This window comes from Ceratotherium simum, chromosome 27 (genome assembly GCF_057802395.1).
Source record: "Ceratotherium simum simum isolate JZ-2026a chromosome 27, ASM5780239v1, whole genome shotgun sequence".
NCBI lineage: Eukaryota > Metazoa > Chordata > Mammalia > Perissodactyla > Rhinocerotidae > Ceratotherium > Ceratotherium simum.
This window is the reverse complement of record NC_141926.1, coordinates 9,865,317-9,888,388: the sequence shown is the minus strand read 5'-3', so window position 1 is coordinate 9,888,388 and position 23,072 is coordinate 9,865,317. Positions and strand designations below refer to the sequence as shown.

General features: G+C 45.6%; 1 protein-coding gene across 5 annotated transcripts in view; it reads left to right on the top strand.

Annotated features, from left to right (window-relative positions):
* The window catches only part of DOP1B (DOP1 leucine zipper like protein B), a 104,535-nt gene that overhangs the window by 51,849 nt on the left and 29,614 nt on the right, over nt 1-23,072 (top strand). For all 5 annotated transcript variants that reach the window (XR_015548711.1, XM_087418112.1, XM_087418110.1 and 2 more), the window contains exons 14-22: nt 1,835-2,519; nt 4,227-4,498; nt 11,284-11,436; nt 12,104-12,204; nt 12,915-13,105; nt 15,682-17,311; nt 18,046-18,157; nt 18,866-19,054; nt 22,227-22,349. Coding sequence is in view for 4 of the 5 variants with exons in the window: in XM_087418112.1 (XP_087274238.1) it covers nt 1,835-2,519; nt 4,227-4,498; nt 11,284-11,436; nt 12,104-12,204; nt 12,915-13,105; nt 15,682-17,311; nt 18,046-18,157; nt 18,866-19,054; nt 22,227-22,349 (3,456 nt within the window). In the remaining variant the exon portion in view is untranslated. The remainder of the gene's footprint in view (nt 1-1,834; nt 2,520-4,226; nt 4,499-11,283; nt 11,437-12,103; nt 12,205-12,914; nt 13,106-15,681; nt 17,312-18,045; nt 18,158-18,865; nt 19,055-22,226; nt 22,350-23,072) is intronic.

The following is a 23,072-nucleotide window of genomic DNA, read 5'->3' as shown; positions in this document are numbered from 1 at the left end:
ATTTCCAAATAAGGTCACGTTCACAGGTACCGGAGGTTAGGACTTCATTATCTTTTTTAGGAAACACAATTCAACCCATAACATACACTATTCTCTGATTTGCTTTGTTTTCATCCAAAGAGTATTTTGGGGACATCTTTCCATATTGATATACATGGAGGTATCTTACTCTTTTTTAGCGTCTGCATGATAGTCTATGGTATGGCTTTACAGTTTCTTCACCGATTCCCCTATTGAGTTTATTTAGGTTATTTCTAGTTTTTCACTGTTACAAACAGTGCTGCAGTCAGCATCCTTGCACAGCATGTTCATGGTTGCAGATATTTCTAAAGGATCAATTCCTAGAAATGGGTTGCAATCATTCCATTTCTTTTTGAACTGGGAGAGATGCTGCCAAATTGTCCTCCAAAAAGACTGTAACAATTATAGTTTCACAAGCAGTTTAAGGCCCATGGTCTTTGATTTTTTTTTTCTTTTTTTTTTTTTTGCTGGGAAAGATTCGCTCTGAGCTGACATCTGTTGCCAATCTTCCTCTTTTTTTTTCCCTCCCCAAAGCTCTAGTACATAGTTGTATATTCTAGTGGTAAGTCCTTCTAGTTCTTCTATGTGAGCTGCCGCCACAGCATGGCTACTGACAGACGAGTGATGTGGTTCTGCGCCCGGCAACTGAACCTGGGCTGCCGAAGCAGAATGTGCTGAACTTTAACCACTAGGCCATCAGGGCTGGCTCTTGAGTTATTTTTTTTTACTTTGTTTAGAGATTTGAAAATTCTGCCCTTGAAATCCATTCAGTGCAATGGCAGACAGGTGTGTGAACAGACTAAAAAGCGAGGCCTCCCTGGAAAAGCTGTGTGTATTGGTTAGTGCTGGGAGGCGGATGAGCTGCCTGGGGGTACTGGAATCTCACAGATTACCCCAATTTCAAAGTTAGTCTTTTTTTTTTCCTAGTTGATACAGCTATTGGAAAAAAATATCCTAAAAACGATTTAATATATAAAGTTTAAGCATGTGTAGTCTACAACTATAAATAACAATATGGGGCCGGCCCCCTGGCTTAGCAGTTAAGTGCGTGCGCTCTGCTGCTGGCGGCCCGGGTTCGGATCCCGGGCACGCACCGACGCACTGCTTCTCCAGCCATGCTGAGGCCACGTCCCACATACAGCAACTAGAAGGATGTGCAGCTATGACATACAACTATCTACTGGGGCTTTGGGGGGAAAAAAAAAAAATAACAATATGTTTCAAAAATTGCCTAATATTGTCTCGTTCTTTCTTAGCGAGCACAGTAGATTAAATGCTGAAGTTTTGAATTTAATGTTATGTTAGCTAAGTAACAGTGTAAGAAAAGAGATTGATGCATTAAAGGATGAAGTGTCATCCCTTTGGAAAAGCCACAGAATATACATGCATAAATATGTGTGTATTTTATTTATATATATATATGTATATGTAAACACTTTGTTCTAGCTTTCTTGTCTTATTTTATTTCTTCATGCCTTTGTTCTACCCTCAGCCCACTTTCCTCATTTGTATTTTTAAACGTCAGAAGCTGTTTTTAAATAACCTTTTGGAATGCTGAAGGGTCTAAATAGATGACACAAAGTGGGCGCAAAGGCAGCCTACCAGAAGAGCGTGGTGGTGTGTCAGCCTCCTCTTTGGGCCCGCCACCTCCCTCCTGCCCCCAGTGTGCCTTCTTCGTGTTATTGTGCACTTGTACACAGAGAATTATGATTTTGAAAAAGAAGAAGTACGCATTCAGAGTCAGCCTGATGCAGTTGATTTTTGAACCCTTTGGTCTTATGAGATACACAATACAAACTTCCATCTTTTGCAGAGTCCAGTAAAAGGTGAAAACAGTGACATAATTGTAGACACAAAGGCCGTGATTCCAGGTGATGAAGACGCTACATTTCCTCCACTTAGATCTGAAGACAGCGGGATCGGGCTCAGTGCCTCGTCGCCAGAGCTCTCTGAGCATTTGAGGGTGCCCAGAGTTTCTCCTGATAAAGACAATGTTTGGAAGAAGGATGGGAGCATGCAGAGGGCGTTTCTTTGCATCCAAGGGCTAATCGCCAACTTTGCCCACAAGAACATTTTTGGAGTACAGCTAACAGCATCCGGAGAAGGGAGCAAGTCTGAAGAGCCTGCAGGCCAGAGGGACGAGGGCAGGATGCAGCGCTGGGCGGTCGGCGACTCCGGCAGGAAGAACTCGTGGGAGGTTAAGCCCATCAGCGTGCCCCAGTTTAAGCAGATGCTCTCAGACTTGTTCACGGTTCGAGGGTCTCCATTTAAGACAAAGAGCGTGGAGTCGCCGTCACCTTTGCACGGTAGCCCTGGCCGGAAAAAGGAGGGAGAATGGGCTGTGGACCAGGTGGTCATTGACTTGGGGAGCTCGAGGGAGGGCTGCAGGGAGGCCTTCGCTGCCGCCTGCCACCTGCTGCTGGACTGCGCCACCTTCCCCGTCTACCTGTCGGAGGAGGAGACGGAGCGGCTCTGTGAAACTCTCTTCCAGCCTCCGGGTGAGCGGGAAGCCCCGCTAGAGTCCGTCTTAAGGAATCACATTCCTTAGGCGGTTCATGTTTAGAGATTCGCTAAAATCGTGTCAGCCAAGAAGGAGCTTTTGCCACATTTGTTTCCTTCCGTATTTTGTCATTAGTTGTGTACACTTTTGACTTGTGTCTCGCCAGATGCCAAATTAGTGAGGCTGGGTCTGTATTTTTAAATTTTGGGTTTTCAGCACAGCCCATTAAGAGGTCTGGAACATAAGAGGTGCTTGACAATAGTCAGTAAATAGGCTGTTTCATGAGACTTGTGGTTAAAGATTTGTGTGTTAGTTTGCTAGGGCTGCCATAACAAAGAGCTACAAACTAAGTGGCTTAAACAACAGAAATTTACTGTCTCACAGTTCTGGAGGCCAAAGGCCTGAGATTAGCATTTTGGCAGGGCCATGCTCCCTCTGAAAATGCAAGGGAAGAATGTGTTCCAGGTCTTTCTCCTAGTGTCTGGTAGTTCCTTGGCTTATTGCATTATAACTCCAGTCTTTACATAGCATCTCCCTGTGTATATGTCTGTGTTCAAATTTCCCTTTTATAAGGACACCAGTTACCTTGGATTGGGGCCCACTCTACTTTACTACGACCTCATTTTAATTAATCATATCTGCATCCACCCTGGTTCCAGATAACATCACATTCTGAGGTCCTAGGGGTCAAGACTTCAACATAAGAATTTTAGGGGGACACAGTTCAACGCATAACAGGCAGTGTCTTAGTCAGCACCGGCTGCCCTAACAAAATACTGTAGACCAGGTGGCTTAAACAACAGGTAGTAATTTCGTCACAATTCTGGAGGCTGGAAGTTCAAGATCAGGGTGCCAGCATAGTCAGTTTCTAGTAAGAGCTCTCCCCTTGGTTACAGCCAGCCACCTTCTTGCTGTGTGCTCACATTCCTAGGGGCATGTGGAGGGGGATCTCTCTGATGTCTCTTCTTAGAAGGCACTAAACCCATCCAGAAGGCCCCACCCTCGTGACCTTATCTAACCCTAATTAACTCCCAAAGGCCCTACCTCCAATTGCCATCACATTAGGGGTTGGGACTTCAACAGGAATTTTGAGCAGACACAGTTCAGTCCATGGCAGGCAGTGAACATTTTAAAGGAAAAAAGGGATAGAGGGGAAGATAGAAAACAAGGAAGAGTGACTGAGTTAGTGGGAAGGCAGGGCAAGGATTTCCCCCCGTGCAGTCATTACGTTAAATTGCCGGTGCAATTTGTCTCTTGGCTCATTAGCTGCAAATGACAGTATACTTGGAAGAACTGCATTTAGAATTGACAGCCTCATATAGTTTTGGCCTCTTTTACAGCTAATGTCATGTGCCCTACCACCAAGAGAGCTTTGAAAAAACATTTTGAACTTTATGCCAAAAAATGTAAATTTTTCCAAATGTAAATTTTAAAAATAACAAACATACATTTTGAATCATCTCAAATCTTTGAGATTGACATTTGCAAAATTCAAATAATTGATAAATTTATGAAGCCAGTCTCGATCTCATTTGTCCTCTGGCCCTGAATGCTGACAGCATATCCTGTTACCACCAGAATGTTATCACACTGCTGTTGTCCCCCTGACTTCTCGAGTCTGAGGGTGTCTTAGAATCTGCACATTGGGGAGCCATTCTCATATGGTTTTGTGTGTTTCCATCCTCTCTGGTCGGCTTCCTTTCAGGAGCCAGCGATTCCAGTTTTCCATCTTGGCTGAAATCCCTCATGACCATTTGCTGCTGTGTGACTGACTGCTACCTCCAGAACGTGGCCATCTCCACTCTGCTGGAAGTGATCAACCACTCCCAGTCCCTTGCGCTTGTCATCGAAGACAAGATGAAACGCTATAAAAGCTCTGGACACAACCCGTTTTTGGGCAAGCTGCAGATGGTGACGGTTCCTCCCATCGCTCCAGGAATATTGAAAGTTGTTGCAGAGAAAACAGACTTCTATCAGGTATTTCCCACCAGGACGAGGATGGGTGGAACCCTCTTCCCAGACCATATATTTGAGGTTATCCCTAAGGTTGTAGTCGCTGTGATAAGGAATATGGCGGCTCTGATGACAACTGGAGAGGGTTGCACGAGACCTGTGGCTGCCTTGTCCATCTCTACCCCAGGCTCCTGGCACAGTTTTTGGCCCTACAGCAAGAAGTACTTAGTAAATACTTGTGTTCACTTTTAGGCTGGGTGGACTTCATATGTAAGGATTGTTAAATTATCTAAATATACAGGAAAAAGAGACTACTCTAATTTGTGAGGTTTAAGACTTGAGGCTATTTAGCCTCAAGAGAAACTTAGTACTTGTCAAATTTAAGAAATACTGTTGCTGAAGGCGGTAAGCAGGTGTTATCCATCTTTCTTGGGGACAAAGTAAGAAAATAGTTTAAAGTGATGTATTACAGGGCTCATTTAACGGCACGAAGCTGAAAGCTGTTCCAGCTAGCTCATGAAAAACATGAATTTTGTTATAAAGATAGAGATGGTGGAAGTCAAAGGGCAGGAGTGGAATGCAGCTGGGCCTCATGGGGTCTCGCCCTGGAAGCTGTTAGATCCCGAGGCTGCTTGCTCTGCACATCTGCTGTCTGCCGTCCAGGAGTCACCTAACTAACTTGGTTGCCACTTGGCGTTCAGTTGGCCTCGTGACCCTTAAGCTTGGTGCTCATAGCCAATGATGCTTGTGTCTCTTTCTTATAATTCTGAAACACTGGTCAAGGTTATTAAACAGTCTGTCAATGAGGCATCCTTGGGTCAGGTGCCTTCTGCTTGTCCAGTCCACCACAGCAGTGATGCGGGCCAAGGGGTTAGAGGTCCTGTGGGACAGATAGGGCCATGCCCACTCACCTGGGGCCTGTCGATAGAACAAATTTCCCCGCAGGTGGTAAGGGCAGCAGACACCCTGAAAAGTCTGAGACGCTAAGGAAGAGACATGTAGACGTTTTAGGTGTGGATGAGATCCTGGAACTAAACTGTCCTTTTAGGTCTTGGCAGCCTGTTCTCTGAAAGGCTTTCGTACTGGGCTGGCTTTTTACCTATTTGGGATGAGCTCTTCTCAAGCAAGTCGTGTAACTGAGGCCACCTCTCAGCTTTGTTAATTTTGTTTAATAACGGCGTTATTTAGATATAATTCACCCATTTAAGGTGTGTAATTCAATGGGTTTTACTATATTCACAGAAATGTGCCGTTCTACTTACTATTTTCTGTATGTCCTATCTTTGTTTCGTCTCTTCCTCCTTTACTGCTTCCTCCTTCATTAAGTGAATATTTTCCAGTGTAATATTTTAATTTTTTAGAATATTTTTTCGGTACTTTTTGGAGTTATTTTCTTAATGGTCACTCTAGGGTTTTCCATGTGCATCTTAATTTATCAGAGTGGACCTCACTTTCATACTAAATTCCGGGGAGATATGGAAGCCGCCTCCTGTAGAGCACGGTTCCTCCTCCCCTTCTTATGCTATTATTCTCATGCATTTTATATCTGTTACGTCACAGACCCAACAATACAACATAGCAATGATTAATTTATGTAATTTTACATCATTTAAAGAACCTTGGAGAAGAAAGGAAAACCAGTATATATATTTATGGAGTTTGTTATATTAGCCTTATATACCACTTGTGGCTCTTCACTTGTGGATTCAAGTCGTTTCCTTCCTGCAGTACGTCTTTGCTTCCACCCCTCTCGTTTGTGCTGTTATTGTCAAATATATTTCCACATGTTACAGGCCCAACAATTGTGTACCTGTTGTTTTATACAGCTGTTTTTTAAATCAGTTGAAAGAAGACAGGAGAAGAAATATGCATTTATATGGTCTGTTTATAATTACATAGTTACCTTTACTGGTGCTCTTTGCTTTTTGTATGGATTCAAATAAACGGGGTCAATTGCTTTCATCCTGAAGAACTTCATTTAGTGTTTCTTATAAGGCAGGTCTGCTAGCAACAAATTCTCCTAGTTTTTCCTTATCTGGGAATGTCTTTATTTCTCCTTCTTTTATAAAGGATAAGATAGTTTTACTGGATATAAGATTCTTGGTTGAGTTTTTTTTCTTTCAACACTTTGATTATAAGAATAAATATCAGGGCCAGCCCAGTGGCGTAGTGGTTGGGTTTGCATGCTCCGCGTTGGCAGCCCAGGTTTCATGGGTTCAGATCCCAGGCGCGGACCTACGAACCACTCATCAAGCCATGCTGTGGCAGCATCCCATATGCAGAATGGAGGAGGATGGGCACAGACGTTAGCTCAGGGCTAATCTTCCTCGGCGAAAGAAGTAGGATTGGCAGCAGATGTTAGCTTAGGGCCAATCTTCCCCACCAAAAAGAAAAGAAAAGAAAAAATATACTTGAATCAGCTCCATATATGCTTGACTATAAAATATTTAAGTACAGCAGCACTTGTTTAATGATTCATAACAAATGCTCGTTTAAATGTTTGGATAAACTTACATTTGAATTAGCCATTTGAATATGTCATCCTGCTGTCTTCTGGCCTCACTTGTTTCTGATGAAAAGTCAGCTGGTAATCTTGTTGGGGTTTCCTTGTAAATGATGAGTTGTTTTTCCCTTGCTGCTTTCAAGATTTTGTCTTTGTCTTTTAGCATTTCCCTATGATGTGTGTGGGTGTGGATCTCTTTGTACTTATCCTACTTGGCATTCATTGAGCTTCTTGGATATGTAGATTAATGTTTTTCATAAAATTTGGAAAGTTTTCAACCATTATTTCTTCAAATATTTTTCCTGCTCTTTTCTCTTTCTCCTCGCTTGGCACTCCAATTATGTGTATGCGGGTGCACTTAATGGTGTCCCACATTTCTCTAAGGCTCTGTTCATTTTCCTTCATTATTTTTTCTCTCTGTTCTTCAGATTTCATAATTTCTATCAATCAGTCTTCTTTGCTGATTCTTTCTTCTGCCAGTTCAGATGAACTGTTGAGCTCCCTCTAGTGAATTTTTCATTTCCGTTATTGTACTTGCAACTCCAGAATTTCCATTTGGTTCTTTTCTTTTTTTTTTTTTTTTTTTTTTTTTTTTTAACAATTTCCATCTTCCTATTGAATTTGTCTATTTGATGAGACATTGTCATCATACTTTCCTCTGCTTCTTTAACCGTGGTTTCCTTTAGTTATTTGAACATATTTTATAGTGGATACTTTGAAGTCTTTGTTAAATAAATGGATACCTGGTTGCTCTCACAGACAGCTTATGTTGTCTGCTTTTTCTCCCTGTGTATGGGTCATGGTTTTTTGTTTGTTGGCATGTTTTATAATTTTTATTGAAGACTGGACAATTTAGGTAATATATTGTAGCAACTTTGTATTCTGACACCCGTCTCACCCCCCTCCCCAGGCTTGTTGTTGTCTTTGTTTGTTTATTGTTTAGTGACTTGGCTAGACTGTTTTAGTAACGTCTGTTTCTCTGCAGTGGGAGGCCTTTGGTGTTGCTCCCTGGAGGGTGCAGTCAGCCTGAGGTGATAGTGGTCTTAGCAGGGTTCTTGTGGACTGTCTCTTTCCCTGATCTCTCTGTTAAGCTGTCTCTGTTGGTATCACACCCAGCTGTTAAGCTCCACTAATTGCTGGCTGATTGCTCTCTTGTTTGCAACAATGCCCTGAGGTAGTTGATGCAATAAAATTTACACCCCTCTGCAGGGGGATATTTTGAGGCCAGTCTTTGAGATTCGTTTTGACTCAGGAGGGTTCTTGCTAGCTGTCTCTTTCTGTGGTTATTTCTGGTAGATGAGCTGGCCTGTAATTTAGCTTGTGGCTTTCACAGAGCTACCAGCCTTCTCTTAATTACTTACCACCAAAATCTCTATTGTTTTTCAGAGCATTCTTAGGCTTGAGCTTCCCCACACTCTGTTCCAAATAAACTCAGTTCCCTTGTGGAGAGCTGTGGAGCTCTCTGTTTTATGGCCTGCCTCTCCTCCTAGACAAAATCTCTGAATCCCATGGCTCAGGAAGAGCTGGGACCAAGACAGTTGTCTGCTTCTCTTGGAGAAGCAGGGTGCTGGGTAAGGGCCGTAGGGTGCTGGGTAAGGGCCGTAGCCTCTGGTCTTCTGAGCTTGCCTCTCCCAGCGTGTAACTTCCCCCTAGAAGCAAACTGGGGCGAGAATGATCAGGACCCCAGTGCTCTTGGCCTGCTGTGTCTCAGGGTAGAGCCTCCACCCAAGAGTCGGGACAGAGGGGTGAAATGCTGGTGGCCTGCCCCTCCCAGGGAGATGAAGAAACCTTTGAGTGGGAGCTGGGAGGAGGGGATACCCATCTTCTTGGTCACACCTACCGGGAGTGGATAGTCATGTTCCTGTCAAGCCAAGCTGGGTTGGGGGTTGGTAGGGTTACATAGTTCGAGTGCTACAGACTGTTGCTGCTTTTACTGGAATTTAGTAGATTTTCTTGAATAAATGTTTCTTCATTTCCTGAATGCCCTTAGGATAATTTCCAGAGACTCTAAATGGTTGATTGTTTTATTTTTTTTAATAATTTTCACCTGTTATGGTTGTTTGCCTGGAGAAGATCTGCAGAGCTCCTCACACTGCCATTCCAGTTTGTGCACTCAACCCCATCTACAGTGTCAGGTCCTGATGGAGCCTGTATTTAATTGCTGTTCAGCTTTTGCCCCTCATCTCTCCCTCTCTTTCCTACCGAAGTTGAGTCACTGTAGATCATAAATCTATAGAACTTGAAACCAGGAACAGTGCCACTGTCATTGCTCATGTCTTTCCTTGGTCCTGCATACATCAGAGAAGTTTGGCGTAATTGCATTATAGGCACAGGGAAGAAAAGAGAAGGAAGATTTTAGTCCGTGAATCTTTGGAAAGCTAGTAATAATAAAAATGACAGCATTAGGTACTTTTCTTGTTTTGATGTGATGTATGCTTGGTGATGTTTTTGAAAAGTACGCTTTTCCAGGTTCTTTCTGAAGCCTTGATTTTAATTTTGACTCAGATTTAGTACATATCTGAGTAGCTACTACTGGCCAGGCAGTAGAGTGTACATTATATATTATACAGCTCTCAAGAGCTGGGGGCAGCAGTGGCTGGCTGCTGCCATGTTGAGGTGCTGGAACTAGAGACAGTAAAGCAACCTGTACTAACAGCCAGGATGTGCCCCAGGTTCTTGGACTCCAAGTGTAGGGCTGGTTCCAGAGCTTCTAGCCTTTTTCTCGTTCTCGTGGAACAGCTTACATAGCAGTGTTCCTGCTGCTCCCGATGCAAATGAGAGTGAGGCCAGATACCCCACGAGTACTCTGACCTTTCTAATCAGGTGGTAACGGCAGACTTCAGATCACTAAGAAAATACCCAGAACATAAAGATCAAGAAGACTAAGACATGAAGGAGCAGGTGTGTTTTTTGTGATCAGCATCAATGCTCAAAACCCTTCCCCCCAAAATTTTAAACCTTCCAGAAGGAGTCTCTTACACATAAATTTGCCAAAGGGACTGCAAGAAAGGGGACTACTTTACTTAGTCAAAAGTTTCATATCAGAAGTTAAACTGTAACTTGGTAATTGGAAATCGCGTTCCCTCAGATAAAAAAAATAGTAATGGCTAGGGACTGAGCCAGTCAGCAGTTAATTTGGTCTGTGCAGAGAAAATATTTTTGGGGGTCGGCCCAGTGGCGCAAGCAGTTAAGTGCGCGCGCTCCGCTGCAGCGGCCCAGGGTTCGCCGGTTCGGATCCCGGGTGTGCACCGACGTACCGCTTGGCAAGCCATGCTGTGGCGGCGTCCCGTATAAAGTGGAGGAAGATGGGCACAGATGTTAGCCCAGGGCCAGTCTTCCTCAACAAAAAGAAGAGGATTGGCAGATGTTAGCTCAGGGCTGATCTTCCTCACCCCCCCCCAAAAAAATATATTTTTGTCAAATAGAAATAAATGGACCAAAAAAAGAAGTTATTTGATCTAAGACATACCTAAAATGTTATAATCTGTGAGGCATAGTCTTTTTCCATGACCCTGAAGAATGCCTTCGGAAAGTCTCCTCCTGGAAGTGGGACCAGCCGTCCCTTTGAGTCTCACCCTCTTGGGTCAGACACCCCCACTGGCACTCTCTGGGACTTAGGGAAGGGCTGCAGCCAGTTGCAAGCTCCATATGTTTAAAGAGCTAAGATCAGGGCTGGGGAGATGGAGGACTTGATTCGGGATATAATTTGTATCCTGAAAGTGAGCCAGGCATCTGCCACGGCACTGTGAACAGAAATGGGAATGAACAGTTCTGTGGAATTAAAGCTGAAAGCTGTCACTCTCCATCAGTACCGCGTGGTAACCAATTTGAGCCGACCCTCGGTGGCCAGGTGCCACAGGCGTCTACCTCAAGACTGGTGACTCTTGCAAATCCACCACACTTCCTACAGCCTGTATCTCTGGAACCCCCAGTGCCAGCGCGTAGAAAGACTTGGTGTGTGTGCTTGTTGAAGGGATGCCTCAACCAGTAGGTTCTTGCTTCTAGTTGATTCCCTCTCTGAAAGTCATGTTAGGATCTGGGCAAGAGCTACAGTGTTCTTAGCCAGTCAGAAACCTCCAAACTTAGCCTATAATGTTGCCTCTTGCCTGGATGACTCCTGGCGGGTTCTTGGTTTGGTTGGTGTTTGCTTTGCTTTGTTTTGTTTGTTGGTGGTGGTTCTTTGTGTCTTAAGGATTCTCACATAGCAAATGTGGGTAGAAGCCAGTTCCTTGGGGCTGGGACTGGACTGTCACAAGAAAGAAATAGCGGTGCCGCCTGTGTTCACACGGTCTCCCCTCCGTCCCAGAGGGTGGCTCGTGTGCTTTGGAATCAGCTGAACAAGGAGACCCGGGAACATCACGTCACCTCTGTGGAGTTGTTCTACCGGCTACACTGCCTGGCCCCGACAGCCAACATCTGTGAAGACATCATCTGCCATGCCCTCCTGGACCCTGACAAGGTGAGTCTTCACGGCCTGTAACCTTCATCCTGTAATGGTCCCAACTGCTGGGCTGCCATCATTTTACATGCACAGGACAGACTTAGGTATATCCAGTTGAAGTCCTTCTGGGGCTCAGTGGACATCCTGATTAACAAGCAGAAGTGTTACAGAATCTCAGGGCTGGAAGACCTCTGGAAGCACAAGCTGTCTCCTTTAGAGTCCTAACAGTGTGGTGTGTGTCCACATTAAGGCTCCCCAGGGAAATCTGCCCAAACTCCTATGATGTTGGCAGGACCTGTAAGTCCTGCAAGGGCTTCTGGGACTACTGGTGAAGCAGGCAGCCATAGAGGATGCATGATCCCTTTCAGCCTGGCTGTCATTTGCAGTCACACTATGTCCTTGTTCTCTGAGCCATTCAGCCTGGCACTTGCAAGGAGCATGAGAACCCCGTGCTCTCTTCTGTTTTCCTTCAACCGCAGGCCTGGGTGTGACCCTGGGCACGGGCTAACCCCAAGTCGTGAATATGCACTTCACTAAAAGTGCATCCGCATTACAGTGAGCAAGGAAAGGGAGGATGCGCGTCTTCCTCTCCCCGTGGCCGAATCAGACACCCAACAACTGAAAACGGTGTTCTGTGAGCCAGGCATCTGCCAGGCTCCTCACTCCCTTCTATTTCCTGATCAAGGGAACGAGACTGGAAGCTCTGTTTAGATTCTCCGTCATCTGGCACCTGACGAGAGAGATCCAGGGCAGTCGAGTGACATCTCACAACCGCTCCTTTGACCGGTGAGGCCGTCTCATGATAACTTACCCTTAACGCAAAGGAATCTGCAGAGGTTCCTGGTCAGCGTGCTGGGCTAGAGAGGGGAGGTGTGTGGAATTGAAACCATGACCCCATTTTCTTGATGCACAGCAAATGGTTCCTGTGATCGCCTAAGTGAATTTAGGCCAGACACATATGAATACGTGGCAGGAGTTTTCTTAATTTGGTCGTGGAGGGAGAAGCCCAGCGTGCACCGGAGTCACCTGAGGAGCTTTTAGAACATGCCCCACGAGGGGACTTTGTAGGGAAATGGAGATGGTGGGGATTTTGATCGGGGCAGTAGCCACACTGAGTGTATATACTTGTGATGTCATCGACCATGTGCTTAAGATGTGAATTTCATTGCAGATACATTATATTCCACGTTTTTTAAAAATGAATCCCTTACCTTGTTTCTGAAACTTTAGGTGTGGGGCCAGACACGCAGCCTTAGAGGCAGCTGGTTCTAATGTCTGAGACCCACTCCCACAGTCCGATTTAACTGATTTGGGGCGAGGCCTAGGCGCTGGGATTGTGAAAGCTCCCCCAGTGATTCTAGTGTGAAACCAAGGTTGAAATCCTGTTGTCCTCGTCTGTTCAGGTCTGCGAGCCCAGCGTGGGTGAAGCCCCCTAAGGGTGTCCTGGCACACGGGGGCACTGGACGCTCTCTTGATGGTGCTCTTTCCACCCGCAGGTCGTTGTTTGTGGTGCTGGACAGCCTGACCTGCACGGACGGCGCCATCGGCGCTGCAGCCCAGGGCTGGTTGGTGCGGGCGCTCTCCCTCGGAGACGTGGCACGCATCCTAGAACCCGTGCTCCTGCTCCTGCTCCAACCCAAAACCCAGAGGACCTCCATCCACTGTTTCAAGCAGGAGAACTCAGCAGGTGAGCACCCCAGGCTCCCTGGACCCCACTGCCCATTGCAATAGTCAGGGCGCTTAGACCCACTCTGTGGTTTTGCTAGATTCAAACAGTGTGAAGTTACTTTGTAAATTTGTGGGGACTTTTAAAATTTAAAGATCAGATGAACCAGCATTTAGAAATGCTAGGTAGTGGGTTTGTTGTTTTTCACTGAAAAATCAGATTTTTTTTTTTATAAAAAAGGAAAATGATAGTAACCCATGTTTCAAAAAAAATAGCTGATTCTTGATTCTTTTGCTAGAGAAAACAATTCAGGTGCATCTAAGGTGGGAGGAGAGAATAACAGACCATGTATCCAAATGTCGCCAAAGCAACGCCTTCACTTAGAAAAGGAGAGTTGCACTTTGATGTGTGATGTGCAGTGAAGTTTGGGTTGGCCAGGCTAGGGGGCGGGAGAGTTTTGGTTGCCTCCAGCCATGAATGATCGAGAATGTCGAAATATGCCTGTAATGTGGTCAGTTGTACTTTCTCTATGAAAACAGCTTTTATTTGTGAACCTTCAACAACAAGGGACCTGGTTTCTTTTCTGTCTGCTCGCTAAGCTTCTTCCTACCTGTAAAATTCTGTTAACATATAATCAGAAATGCGGAAGAAATATACCTTTAGCTTCTAAAAACTTCCAGAGGCATCTTTAACACAAATTTAGAAGAATATAGGTAGGAAGAAGAAAAGAAAACAAAGACTGAAATAAACCTGATGAGTTCATTAAACTAGGATCAGTGCCTAGCACTGTTTACAAACTAACACTACTTCCCACAATAGCTGTGTTTTATGACTTCCTACAATTTTCTAAGTGATAGTTTTACAAGCTTTGAGTTAGTTTGTTTAGCACAAACTGGATTGTAAATATTCTGTTTGTCTCAGTCTTCTCTTACAGAGAAAAGCAGCCTAACACCTAAATGAGCGCAGATTTCTGAGATGGCTTCCTCTCTTTACAAGGTTCCTTGCCTAAAACTGTAACTTCTCGTTTTCCTTTAGTAAAGAGAGCTGGCTGCCTTCTCAAAGAGGAGGCATTTTATTATTCTACATTATAAGAAAGTCAAGTTCGGAGAAGTATAAACTAAGCACCTTCTTAAAAAATTTGGCTATCATTTATGGTGGCTAAATTTTTTAGTATTCCTTTGTCTATTTTAAGAAGGGAGTTTTAACTCCACGGCTTATTGGGTTTTAAAAGGCTCACAGCACTTCCTGCTCTTCCTCTAATTAATGTTTTCTGCTACCTTCTTCATAAGAGAAGATGTCTTTTCTCTGCCATTTTCTTTCCCTGGATGCAACTGGAGTGTACTGCTTACCCACCACCCTACCTCTGTAATCTTGTAGAAGTCTATTTTAAAAATATTAATGTGCACATCAGGCAGGTCGTCTATTTCTAATATCTTATTCTTCCTTCTTTCCTAATCTTGCTTAATGTTCATAGAATAGATTTGTTGAAAGCTGCAGATTAAAAATGTTTGGCAGTATCAGAGACTTCTGGCTCTCACTCCCTTTTAAAGAGACCTGAATATTTTTAAATGTTGTGGATTTTTTGATTACAGAAGTACTAACATGCTTATTTTTAAAGTTGCAATAATAAGGAAGTAAAGACACCAGTGAAAGTCCCTTGTAATGCCAGCTGGTAGAGCTGGTTACTATTAATGGTGTGACGGATATTATTCTGGACTTTTTCATAGCTGCATATCGTAGCTCCTCTCCCCTACGTGGGCTTGTTCTGTACATACCATTCTGCAGCTTGATCATTTTCTTTTATTTCACGTGTCCTGCACATTGCTCCATATGAGTATATATAGATGTATCTTTTAAAAGCCTGAACAGTAGTCCATTGCATGCATGGTCATGATTTTTTCAATCAGTTTCTCACTGTGGATATTTTATTTGCTTCCCAGTTTGTCTTTATATGTGATGTTTCAGTGAATGTCCTTATAGCCTTGAAAACCTTCTGCTGACATTTCTGTAGGATACGTTTCTTTTTTTTTTTTTTTTTTTCTGAGGACTATCAGCCCTGAGCTAACACCTGATGCCAATCCTCCACTTTTTTGCTGAGGAAGATTGGCCCTGGGCTAAATCCGTGCCCATCTTCCTCCACTTTATATGGGATGCCGCCACAGCATGGCTTGACAAGCGGTGCATCAGTGCGCGCCCGGGATCCGAACCTGCAAACCCCGGGCCACTGAAGCGGAGCGCACGCACTTAACCGCTGCGCCACCTGGCTGGCCCCTGTAGGATACATTTCTTGAAAAGAAACTCCTGTGACAAAATAGTATGCATTTTTTTAGATCACCCTCCCCCCAAAGGTTATAGTATTTGTATTTTCTGAGACAGTGTAACTAAATCTGATTCCTTCAACATTTTACAAGACCTGTTCACTTTACTTGTCCACCTTCTGTCCCTAATGTAGTCTAGACTCTGATGCTGTAGTTTCATGGGGGAATTTTATTAATACTGATCCCTTCTGCCTGGCTTTAAGACAAAGATCACTCTAGAACTAACTTATCATAACTAACCTTCTGTTCTGAAGTCGTTTGTCATTTTGTAATTTTCAGAAGACTTGCATCGTTGGTTTAACAGGAAGAAAACCTCTTTCAAAGAGGCAAATGGAGTGCCCGAGGTCCAGGGAGGCAGCTCTGAAGAAAGCATGCCCCTGAGCCAGTTCACCACCATGGACCGTGAGGCCATTTGGGCCGAGGTGGAGAAGGAACCAGAGAAGTGCCCGCTGGGAAGCGAGCTGAGTGAGGACGACCTTCCCTACTACGTGGACCTCCCCGACAAAACGGCCTGTGGTGCTCCGGACAGCAGCGAGCACACCGAGTCTGCAGACACGAGCTCTGCCCACACAGACAGCGAGAACACGTCCTCCTTTTCCTCCCCTTCCCACGACCCGCAGGAGCTGAGCAATGAAGAGAACTGCTGTGCACCCATCCCCATGGGTGGCAGAGTTTACCCCAAGCGCTCGACCTTCCTGGCGGCCCTCCAGGCAGAAAGCTTCAAGTCTAATGCCAAATTAAGCCTGACACGCGTGGACTCGGACAAGACTCAGGCTTCAGAGTCCTTCTCCAGCGACGAGGAGGCCGACCTGGAGCTCCAGGCCCTCCCCACGGCCAGGCCTCTGAAGCAGCAGCGGGAAAGGCAGGAGACCGTCGAGGCCCTGTTCAAGCACATTCTGCTCTACCTGCAGCCCTACGACTCCCGGCGGGTCCTTTATGCCTTCTCAGTGTTAGAGGCCGTGCTCAAAACCAACCCCAAGGAGTTTATCGAGGCTGTGTCCAGGACCAGCATGGACACCAGCTCCACTGCACACCTCAACCTCATCTCCAACCTTCTTGCGCGCCACCAGGAGGCCCTCGTTGGCCAGAGTTTCTACGGAAAACTCCAGACCCAGTCTCCCAACGTGTGCCCCCACTCCCTGCTGATCGAGCTCCTCACGTACCTGTGCCTGAGTTTCCTGCGCAGCTATTACCCATGTTACTTAAAGGTCTCCCACCGGGACATCCTCGGCAACCGGGACGTACAGGTCAAAAGTGTGGAGGTTTTGATTAGAATGATGACGCAGCTGGTCTCGGTGGCCAAGTCTGCCGAAGGGAAGAATGTGGAGTTCATCCACAGCTTGCTGCAGAGGTGCAGAGTTCAGGAATTTGTCTTGCTTTCGCTGTCAGCGTCCATGTACACGAGCCAGAAGCGCTACGGACTGGCCACCTCGGAGCGAGGCCGGGCCCTGCGGGAGGACAGCCTCTTGGAGGAGAGTCTCATCCACTTGGGCCAGGATCAGATCTGGAGTGATCACCCCCTGCAGATCGAGTTGCTGAAGCTCCTGCAGGTGCTGATTGTCCTGGAACACCACCTGGGCCAGGTCCAAGAGGAGGCTGAAAATCAGCCAGACCTGTCCCTGGAGTGGCGGAGGGTCCTTAACTTCCAGCAGGCCATCAGCGCCATGCAGTACGTGCAGCCCCACCCCCTCACCTCCCAGGGCCTGCTAGTGTCGGCGGTGGTGAGAGGCCTGCAGCCAGCTTACGGCTACGGCATGCACCCGGCCTGGGTGAGCTTGGTCACACATTCCCTGCCGTACTTCGGAAAGTCCCTGGGCTGGACAGTGACACCCTTCATCGTCCAGATTTGCAAAAATTTGGACGAGCTGGTCAAGCAGTACGAAAGCGAATCTGTGAAGCTCTCTAGCAGGTACGGTGAACCCTTTGAGGCGTTATTATTGCTGTAATGACGGCTTTTGTAATGCAGGGCTGATGGGCCGTAGAAGCCAGCTGGAGGATAATTTCAGCCTAATCAGAACACTGTTTATTGTCAAGAGAGGTAATGAGGAACTAAATGTTCAGATCCTTTATTTGTAATTACACACAGCTTACCCAGGCTAGCTCAGTGTTGCAGGACAAGTCAGTCACTCCATTATTTCTGCAAAACAAAAATAAAAACGTGAATCATCTTCACATAAATTCTAAAACATCTGAAAACATTTTTCCAAAGTGGCTATATGGGCCGGCCCTGTGGCTTGGTGGTTAAGTGCGCGCGCTGCGATGCTGGCGGCCCGGGTTCGGATCCCGGGTGCGCATCGAGGCACCACTTCTCTGTCCATCCTGAGGCCGAGTCCCACATACAGCAACTAGAAGGGTGTGCAGCTATGACATACAACTATCTACTGGGGCTTTGGGGGCAAAAAATAAAATAAATAAAATCTTCAAAGTGGCTATATGAATGTAAAATAGCACAAAAGATGCCTATGAATATTACAGTGTTTCATTATGAGAGCCCTAATATTATAACAATAATTCATTATGAGAGCCCCAGTTTTTTAAGATAGTGGTATCTCTCTGGTTTCTATGTTTATATGTAGGATTAAAAACCTTTATGTCCTCATTCTGAAAAATTCTCAAAACCAGTTTCTCGTTTCTTCCCCAAAGCATAACCTCCAAGAGGGAAAACATTTCTCCGGATTATCCACTCACTCTTCTGGAAGGTCTGACAACCATTAGTCATTTTTGCCTTTTGGAACAACCCAGCCAAAACAAGAAGGTAAATTATTTTTTTCTTGAGTTCGAGGCAATTTTCGTGTATTGTTTTGTCTTCATTGGGTTATGTCTGTTTCAAATAAGAAATGTACATGTGTAAGTAATACAAATATGTATGCAAATGTATGCATGCAAATAATGCAAATGTATATGCAAGTATGTGTGCAAATGTATGTATGTAAGTAATGCAAATATGGTTTTGTTCTATCTGGGACTAAATTTTAGAAGGCAGCTGATGCTTTGGTTGAGTGATTGAAAGAGTTTGTCATGTGGAGCCTCAGGCTCACAGACGTCCCTCTTTGAAAGAAAGCCATAGCTTTATTTTTTATTTTATTTTTTTTAATTTGATTTATTTATTTCTCCCCAAAGCCCCAGCAGATAGTTGTAGGTCATAGCTGCACATCCTTCTAGTTGCTGTATGTGGGACGCGGCCTCAGCATGGCCGGAGAAGCGGTGCGTTGGTGCAAGCCCGGGATCGCACCCGGGCCGCCAGCAGCGGAGCACGCGCACTTAACTGCTAAGCCACAGGGCCGGCCCGAAAGCCGTAGCTTTAAATGCACAGGGAAGTGATTTGCTTCCAGACCACCGCAGGTGGGACTTGCTCGGAAGCATACTACAGCCAGGGCTTCAGCCCCTCAGCCCCACTGTCTTCACGGGAAGGGGACGGTGCCACAGATGCAGCCCAGTCTCACCCACTCACTTTCATGTTTAGACCGCTGCCGTACATGATCCTGCCAATTTGAAAAATGCCAAGAATGCCATCCTGGAAGAGCTGCCTCGAATTGTCAACACGATGGCCCTCCTCTGGAATGTTCTCGGAAAGGAGGAGACTCAGAAGAGACCCGTTGATCTCCTTGGAGCCACAAAGGGATCCTCTTCCGTTTACTTTAAAACCACCAAAGTAAGAGAACTTCCTCTGTGGTTTTATTATTTCCTTTGTCTTGTATTGTCCTACCAAAAATAAACATATGCAGGAATATATAAGTAGATAATTGAACACAGTGTGCTCAATGAAACTCAGGTTAGAAGTAAATCGGAAGTAGAAATTTCCAGTGTATTAGAATAAGTCTCCTATTCATGGAAAGAAAGGCTTTGTGAGTGGTTTTCAGCCTACGTTTTTTCCTTTGCTCCTCCCCTTTTTTTAACTAAAAATAAAGTGCCTGGGGGTTCAGGGCATGGTACCTGAAGTCCTCACCTGTTTCTCAAGCTCCTCTACTAAGACAGCTTATCTCTTATGTTCTACTTTTAGTGGTGCCTTGAACACATGGGCACATCAAGGCAGAATGTTGGGGTGTCTTTCAGTTTTTTATTAAACCGGAAACACACAACCCAGAACGTTTCTGTTTCACTCTCCCTCGGCTATAACAGTCTCTGCCTCGGAAGCATCCAGGCACGTGACTCAGTCTCTGATTGCCACGTATGGTGGCTCAGATTTACCTGGCCATGTCTCACATCAGTTGAGCACCCCCGGTGCCAGGTGCGGCCTCAGGGCTTACCTGGGCATCTGGCACCCCAGGCTGAGCAGGATGGTTCAGAGCAGGGGAGCCAGACTGCCTGGGTTCCTCTCCCTGCTCAGCCATGCTGTGGGACCTTGGACAGGTTGTTGTAGGAGGTGCGGTAGATTCGATCAGAGACATAAAAAGGAACTTTCCAACCCAAACGAATGGACTGAGTACACACTTTATTATATAGGGAAGGGTAAAGGCAAAAGTTAGCAAATAGATATGGAGAATACAGGAAGTAGCTATATACAAAGAAACATCAGACTGGGTACTTATAACATCCAAATAAGTCAATAAAAAGAGGAAACAGCATCAGATCGATCGAAAAAGAGAAACATCAGATCGGGTACTTACAACATCCACGCCCTTACACTGAGGAGAGTCCCTTTAATTGACACAGCTAGGCGGGAGTGCCCATCGAAAGAGGTCTTGGGCAAGGCGTTCCCCCCACAAGCAAGACTCTCAACAGGCGTCAGTTTCCAGCAGCTTATATAGTATGAGTAATCTCCAGAGTAAGCATTTGGTGTTCTCATGTACAAATGGTTATCAATTGTGTACGTGCATTGAGTTCCTTGGTTATCGTCCTAGCCCAGCACAGATGGCCAGTCTGTCCCAGGCTATGAAGCCCAAAGGGTCTTGTAATCTTACAAATTGCAACTGTCTCTGTGGGAGAAGGGCCAGTTCCCACCACACAGAAAGCCACTTTATATTTCTTTGTGTGCTGGTGGCTGTAGGTTCATGAAACGGCCAAACATGGCTATACTCATGTCAAGACACAGGTTCATTAACCCCTCGGTGCTGTAGTTTCCTAAGTTGGAAGCATGATGCCAGGCACCATCCAGAGCACTCTACGTTTTTTAGCATATTTAGTCCTCACCTGCAAGGTAGGTCCTATTGTTACTCCCAGGTTACAGATGAGGACATTGGGGCATAGGGAGAGTGAGTTAGCCCTTGACTGCACATCTGATAAACGGCGACGCTGGGATTAGACCCAGACAATCTGATGCCCAGGTGGGCGCGCTTTTAGGTTCTGTGATGCACAGGTGGCCTCCAGAATGTTCTGTCAGTTCCAGGGGTACCCTCCAGGGGAAATCTGCTGTATTTCAAGCTGCCACAGGAACCTACTTTAATTAAGCCCAGATCTGCTCTATAAAAGGTTCAGAAAACCCTTAGACATGCAACCTCTCTGAGCCTCAGTTTCCTTGTCTGAAATGAGTCTGATTATTAAGTGAGTTATTAGTACCTACCTCAGGGGCTGATGGAAAGATTCATTTTGATGATGGCTGACGTTTACGGAGCAGTTAACTCTAAGTCCTCCCTGAGGGACCCAAGGCCTTGAGCTGGGTCCCCTGGTCCTCTCTCTAGAGCAGAAACCATGGTGGAATGGAAGGACCATCCCACGCTCAGTTGTGTCTAACGTGATGCTAAACGTAGGCAGTGGGGACATAGCGCTCAGTAAATTCATGCATTCAACAGACATTTGCGTGCCTGCTGCTGTGTACCAGGCCCTGATTATACACTGGTGGACAGCATAGAGGAAGTCTCTGCCTTCATGGCAGACACAGACATAAACTGGCAATTTAAGAATAATGATGGTAACGCTACAGAGACATGTAGGGTGCCCTGACAGCTTGGGACAGAGGAACCCAACCTGATCTGGGGGCCAGGGAGGCCTTCCTGAGGCAGAATGGCTGAGCTGAGACCCCCGGTTGAGAGGATTTGACGAGGGGAGGTGTGTTAGAAGCTGGGAGACCCACAGGATTTACAGAGGAAGGAACGTGGCAGGTTCCAGGAACAGAGAAAAATCCACGCGTAGCAAAAGGGAGGGTGGTGACTGATGTCCAGGGCCATGTTGTAGGTTTATTTTAAATTGATTACATAATAAAATTAGTTGAATGTTACTTATTTCTGGAAATTGAAAAACATCTTTCCTGGGGCCGGCCCTGTGGCTTAGCAGTTAAGTGCGCGCGCTCCGCTGCTGGCGGCCCAGGTTCGGATCCCGGGCGCGCACCGATGCACCGCTTCTCCAACCATACTGAGGCGGCGTCCCACATACAACAACTAGAAGGATGTGCACCTATGACAGACAACTATCCACTGGGGCTTTGGGGGGAAATAAATAAATAAATAAAATCTTTAAAAAGAAAGAAAAACATCTTTCCTAATGAATATAAGCCCTCCCTGGGTTGACGGAGACAAGCTTAGGCTGGGGGGTTTCGGGATGGGAATAGTGCCGGCTCCGTTGCTTGGTCTCCCTGTTATCACTCTTCTCTGCAAAGCATTAGGGGGCTTCCTTCGAGCCCCTTCCCTGCTTGAGGGGGATATTTATCGTCTCCCAGGAGTCCCTTCCTGCTCGGCTCAGCTAGCCATCTTCTGTCCACCCGCATTGCCCACTGTACGTCACACACCCTCACTCATCCAACTCCTCTCCCCACGACCCACAGCACAGTGTTGGGAATGCTGAGACGGCACAGTCGCACTCCCGGCGTTTACAGGTGTGGCGGTGGAGTAGATGGTACCCTATAGCCCTGGTGCTACTCTTCTGTCACTCTTCTCTTTTCCATTTTCTAGACCATACGACAAAAAATTTTAGACTTCTTGAATCCCTTGACAGCCCATCTCGGAGTTCCGTTAATGGCTGCTGTGGCCGCTGTGTGGAGCAGAAAGAAGGTGAAATGTCACAGTAAAACGAAGGTAACTTTTGAAAAAGGAAGTAGTAGTTAGACTTACTCTGCCCGAAATACCAGAGTCATGTGTAACCAGAGGTCACATTGGAGGAAACCGTTGAAGTAGTTTCAGCATTTCAAATGCATGAGATAATTTACCTGTGACTCATTACAACTAGCACTGTGTGCTGGGTGGGTGGGGAGGGGAGCCCAGCCCTGACTTCTGTTTTCTGATCCCTCTATAGTGAGTGTATAGTACTACTATTTAACCTTTTTAATCCAATATCTAGTAGTGTACATATGGGAATGTATGTAACATGTACATTTCAAAGACTAAATAAACCACCATGAACCTACCACCCAGCTCAAGGAATGGTTCGTGATCCCACCTGTGAGCACCCCGACAGGCCCTTCCCTGGTTGTAGTACCATCTTATAGCTTTTCTTTTTAACCATTTTTTAAAAGACTTGAATTTTTTTAGAGCAGTCTTAGGTTCACAGCAAAATGAGAGGAAGGTACAGAGATTTCCCATACACCCCCTGCCGCCACACATGCACCGCCACCTCCGTTATCAACGTCCTCCCCAGAGTGGTGCATTTGTTACAGTCAGTGAACCTCACTGCACGTCATTATCACCCAGGGTCCATAGGCTTTTTTAATTTATAAAAATACTACTTATAAAAGTTTATTAAAAATTTAAATCATCACATTTCTATCCATAAAAATAACTTCAATTTGCATTTCAACCATT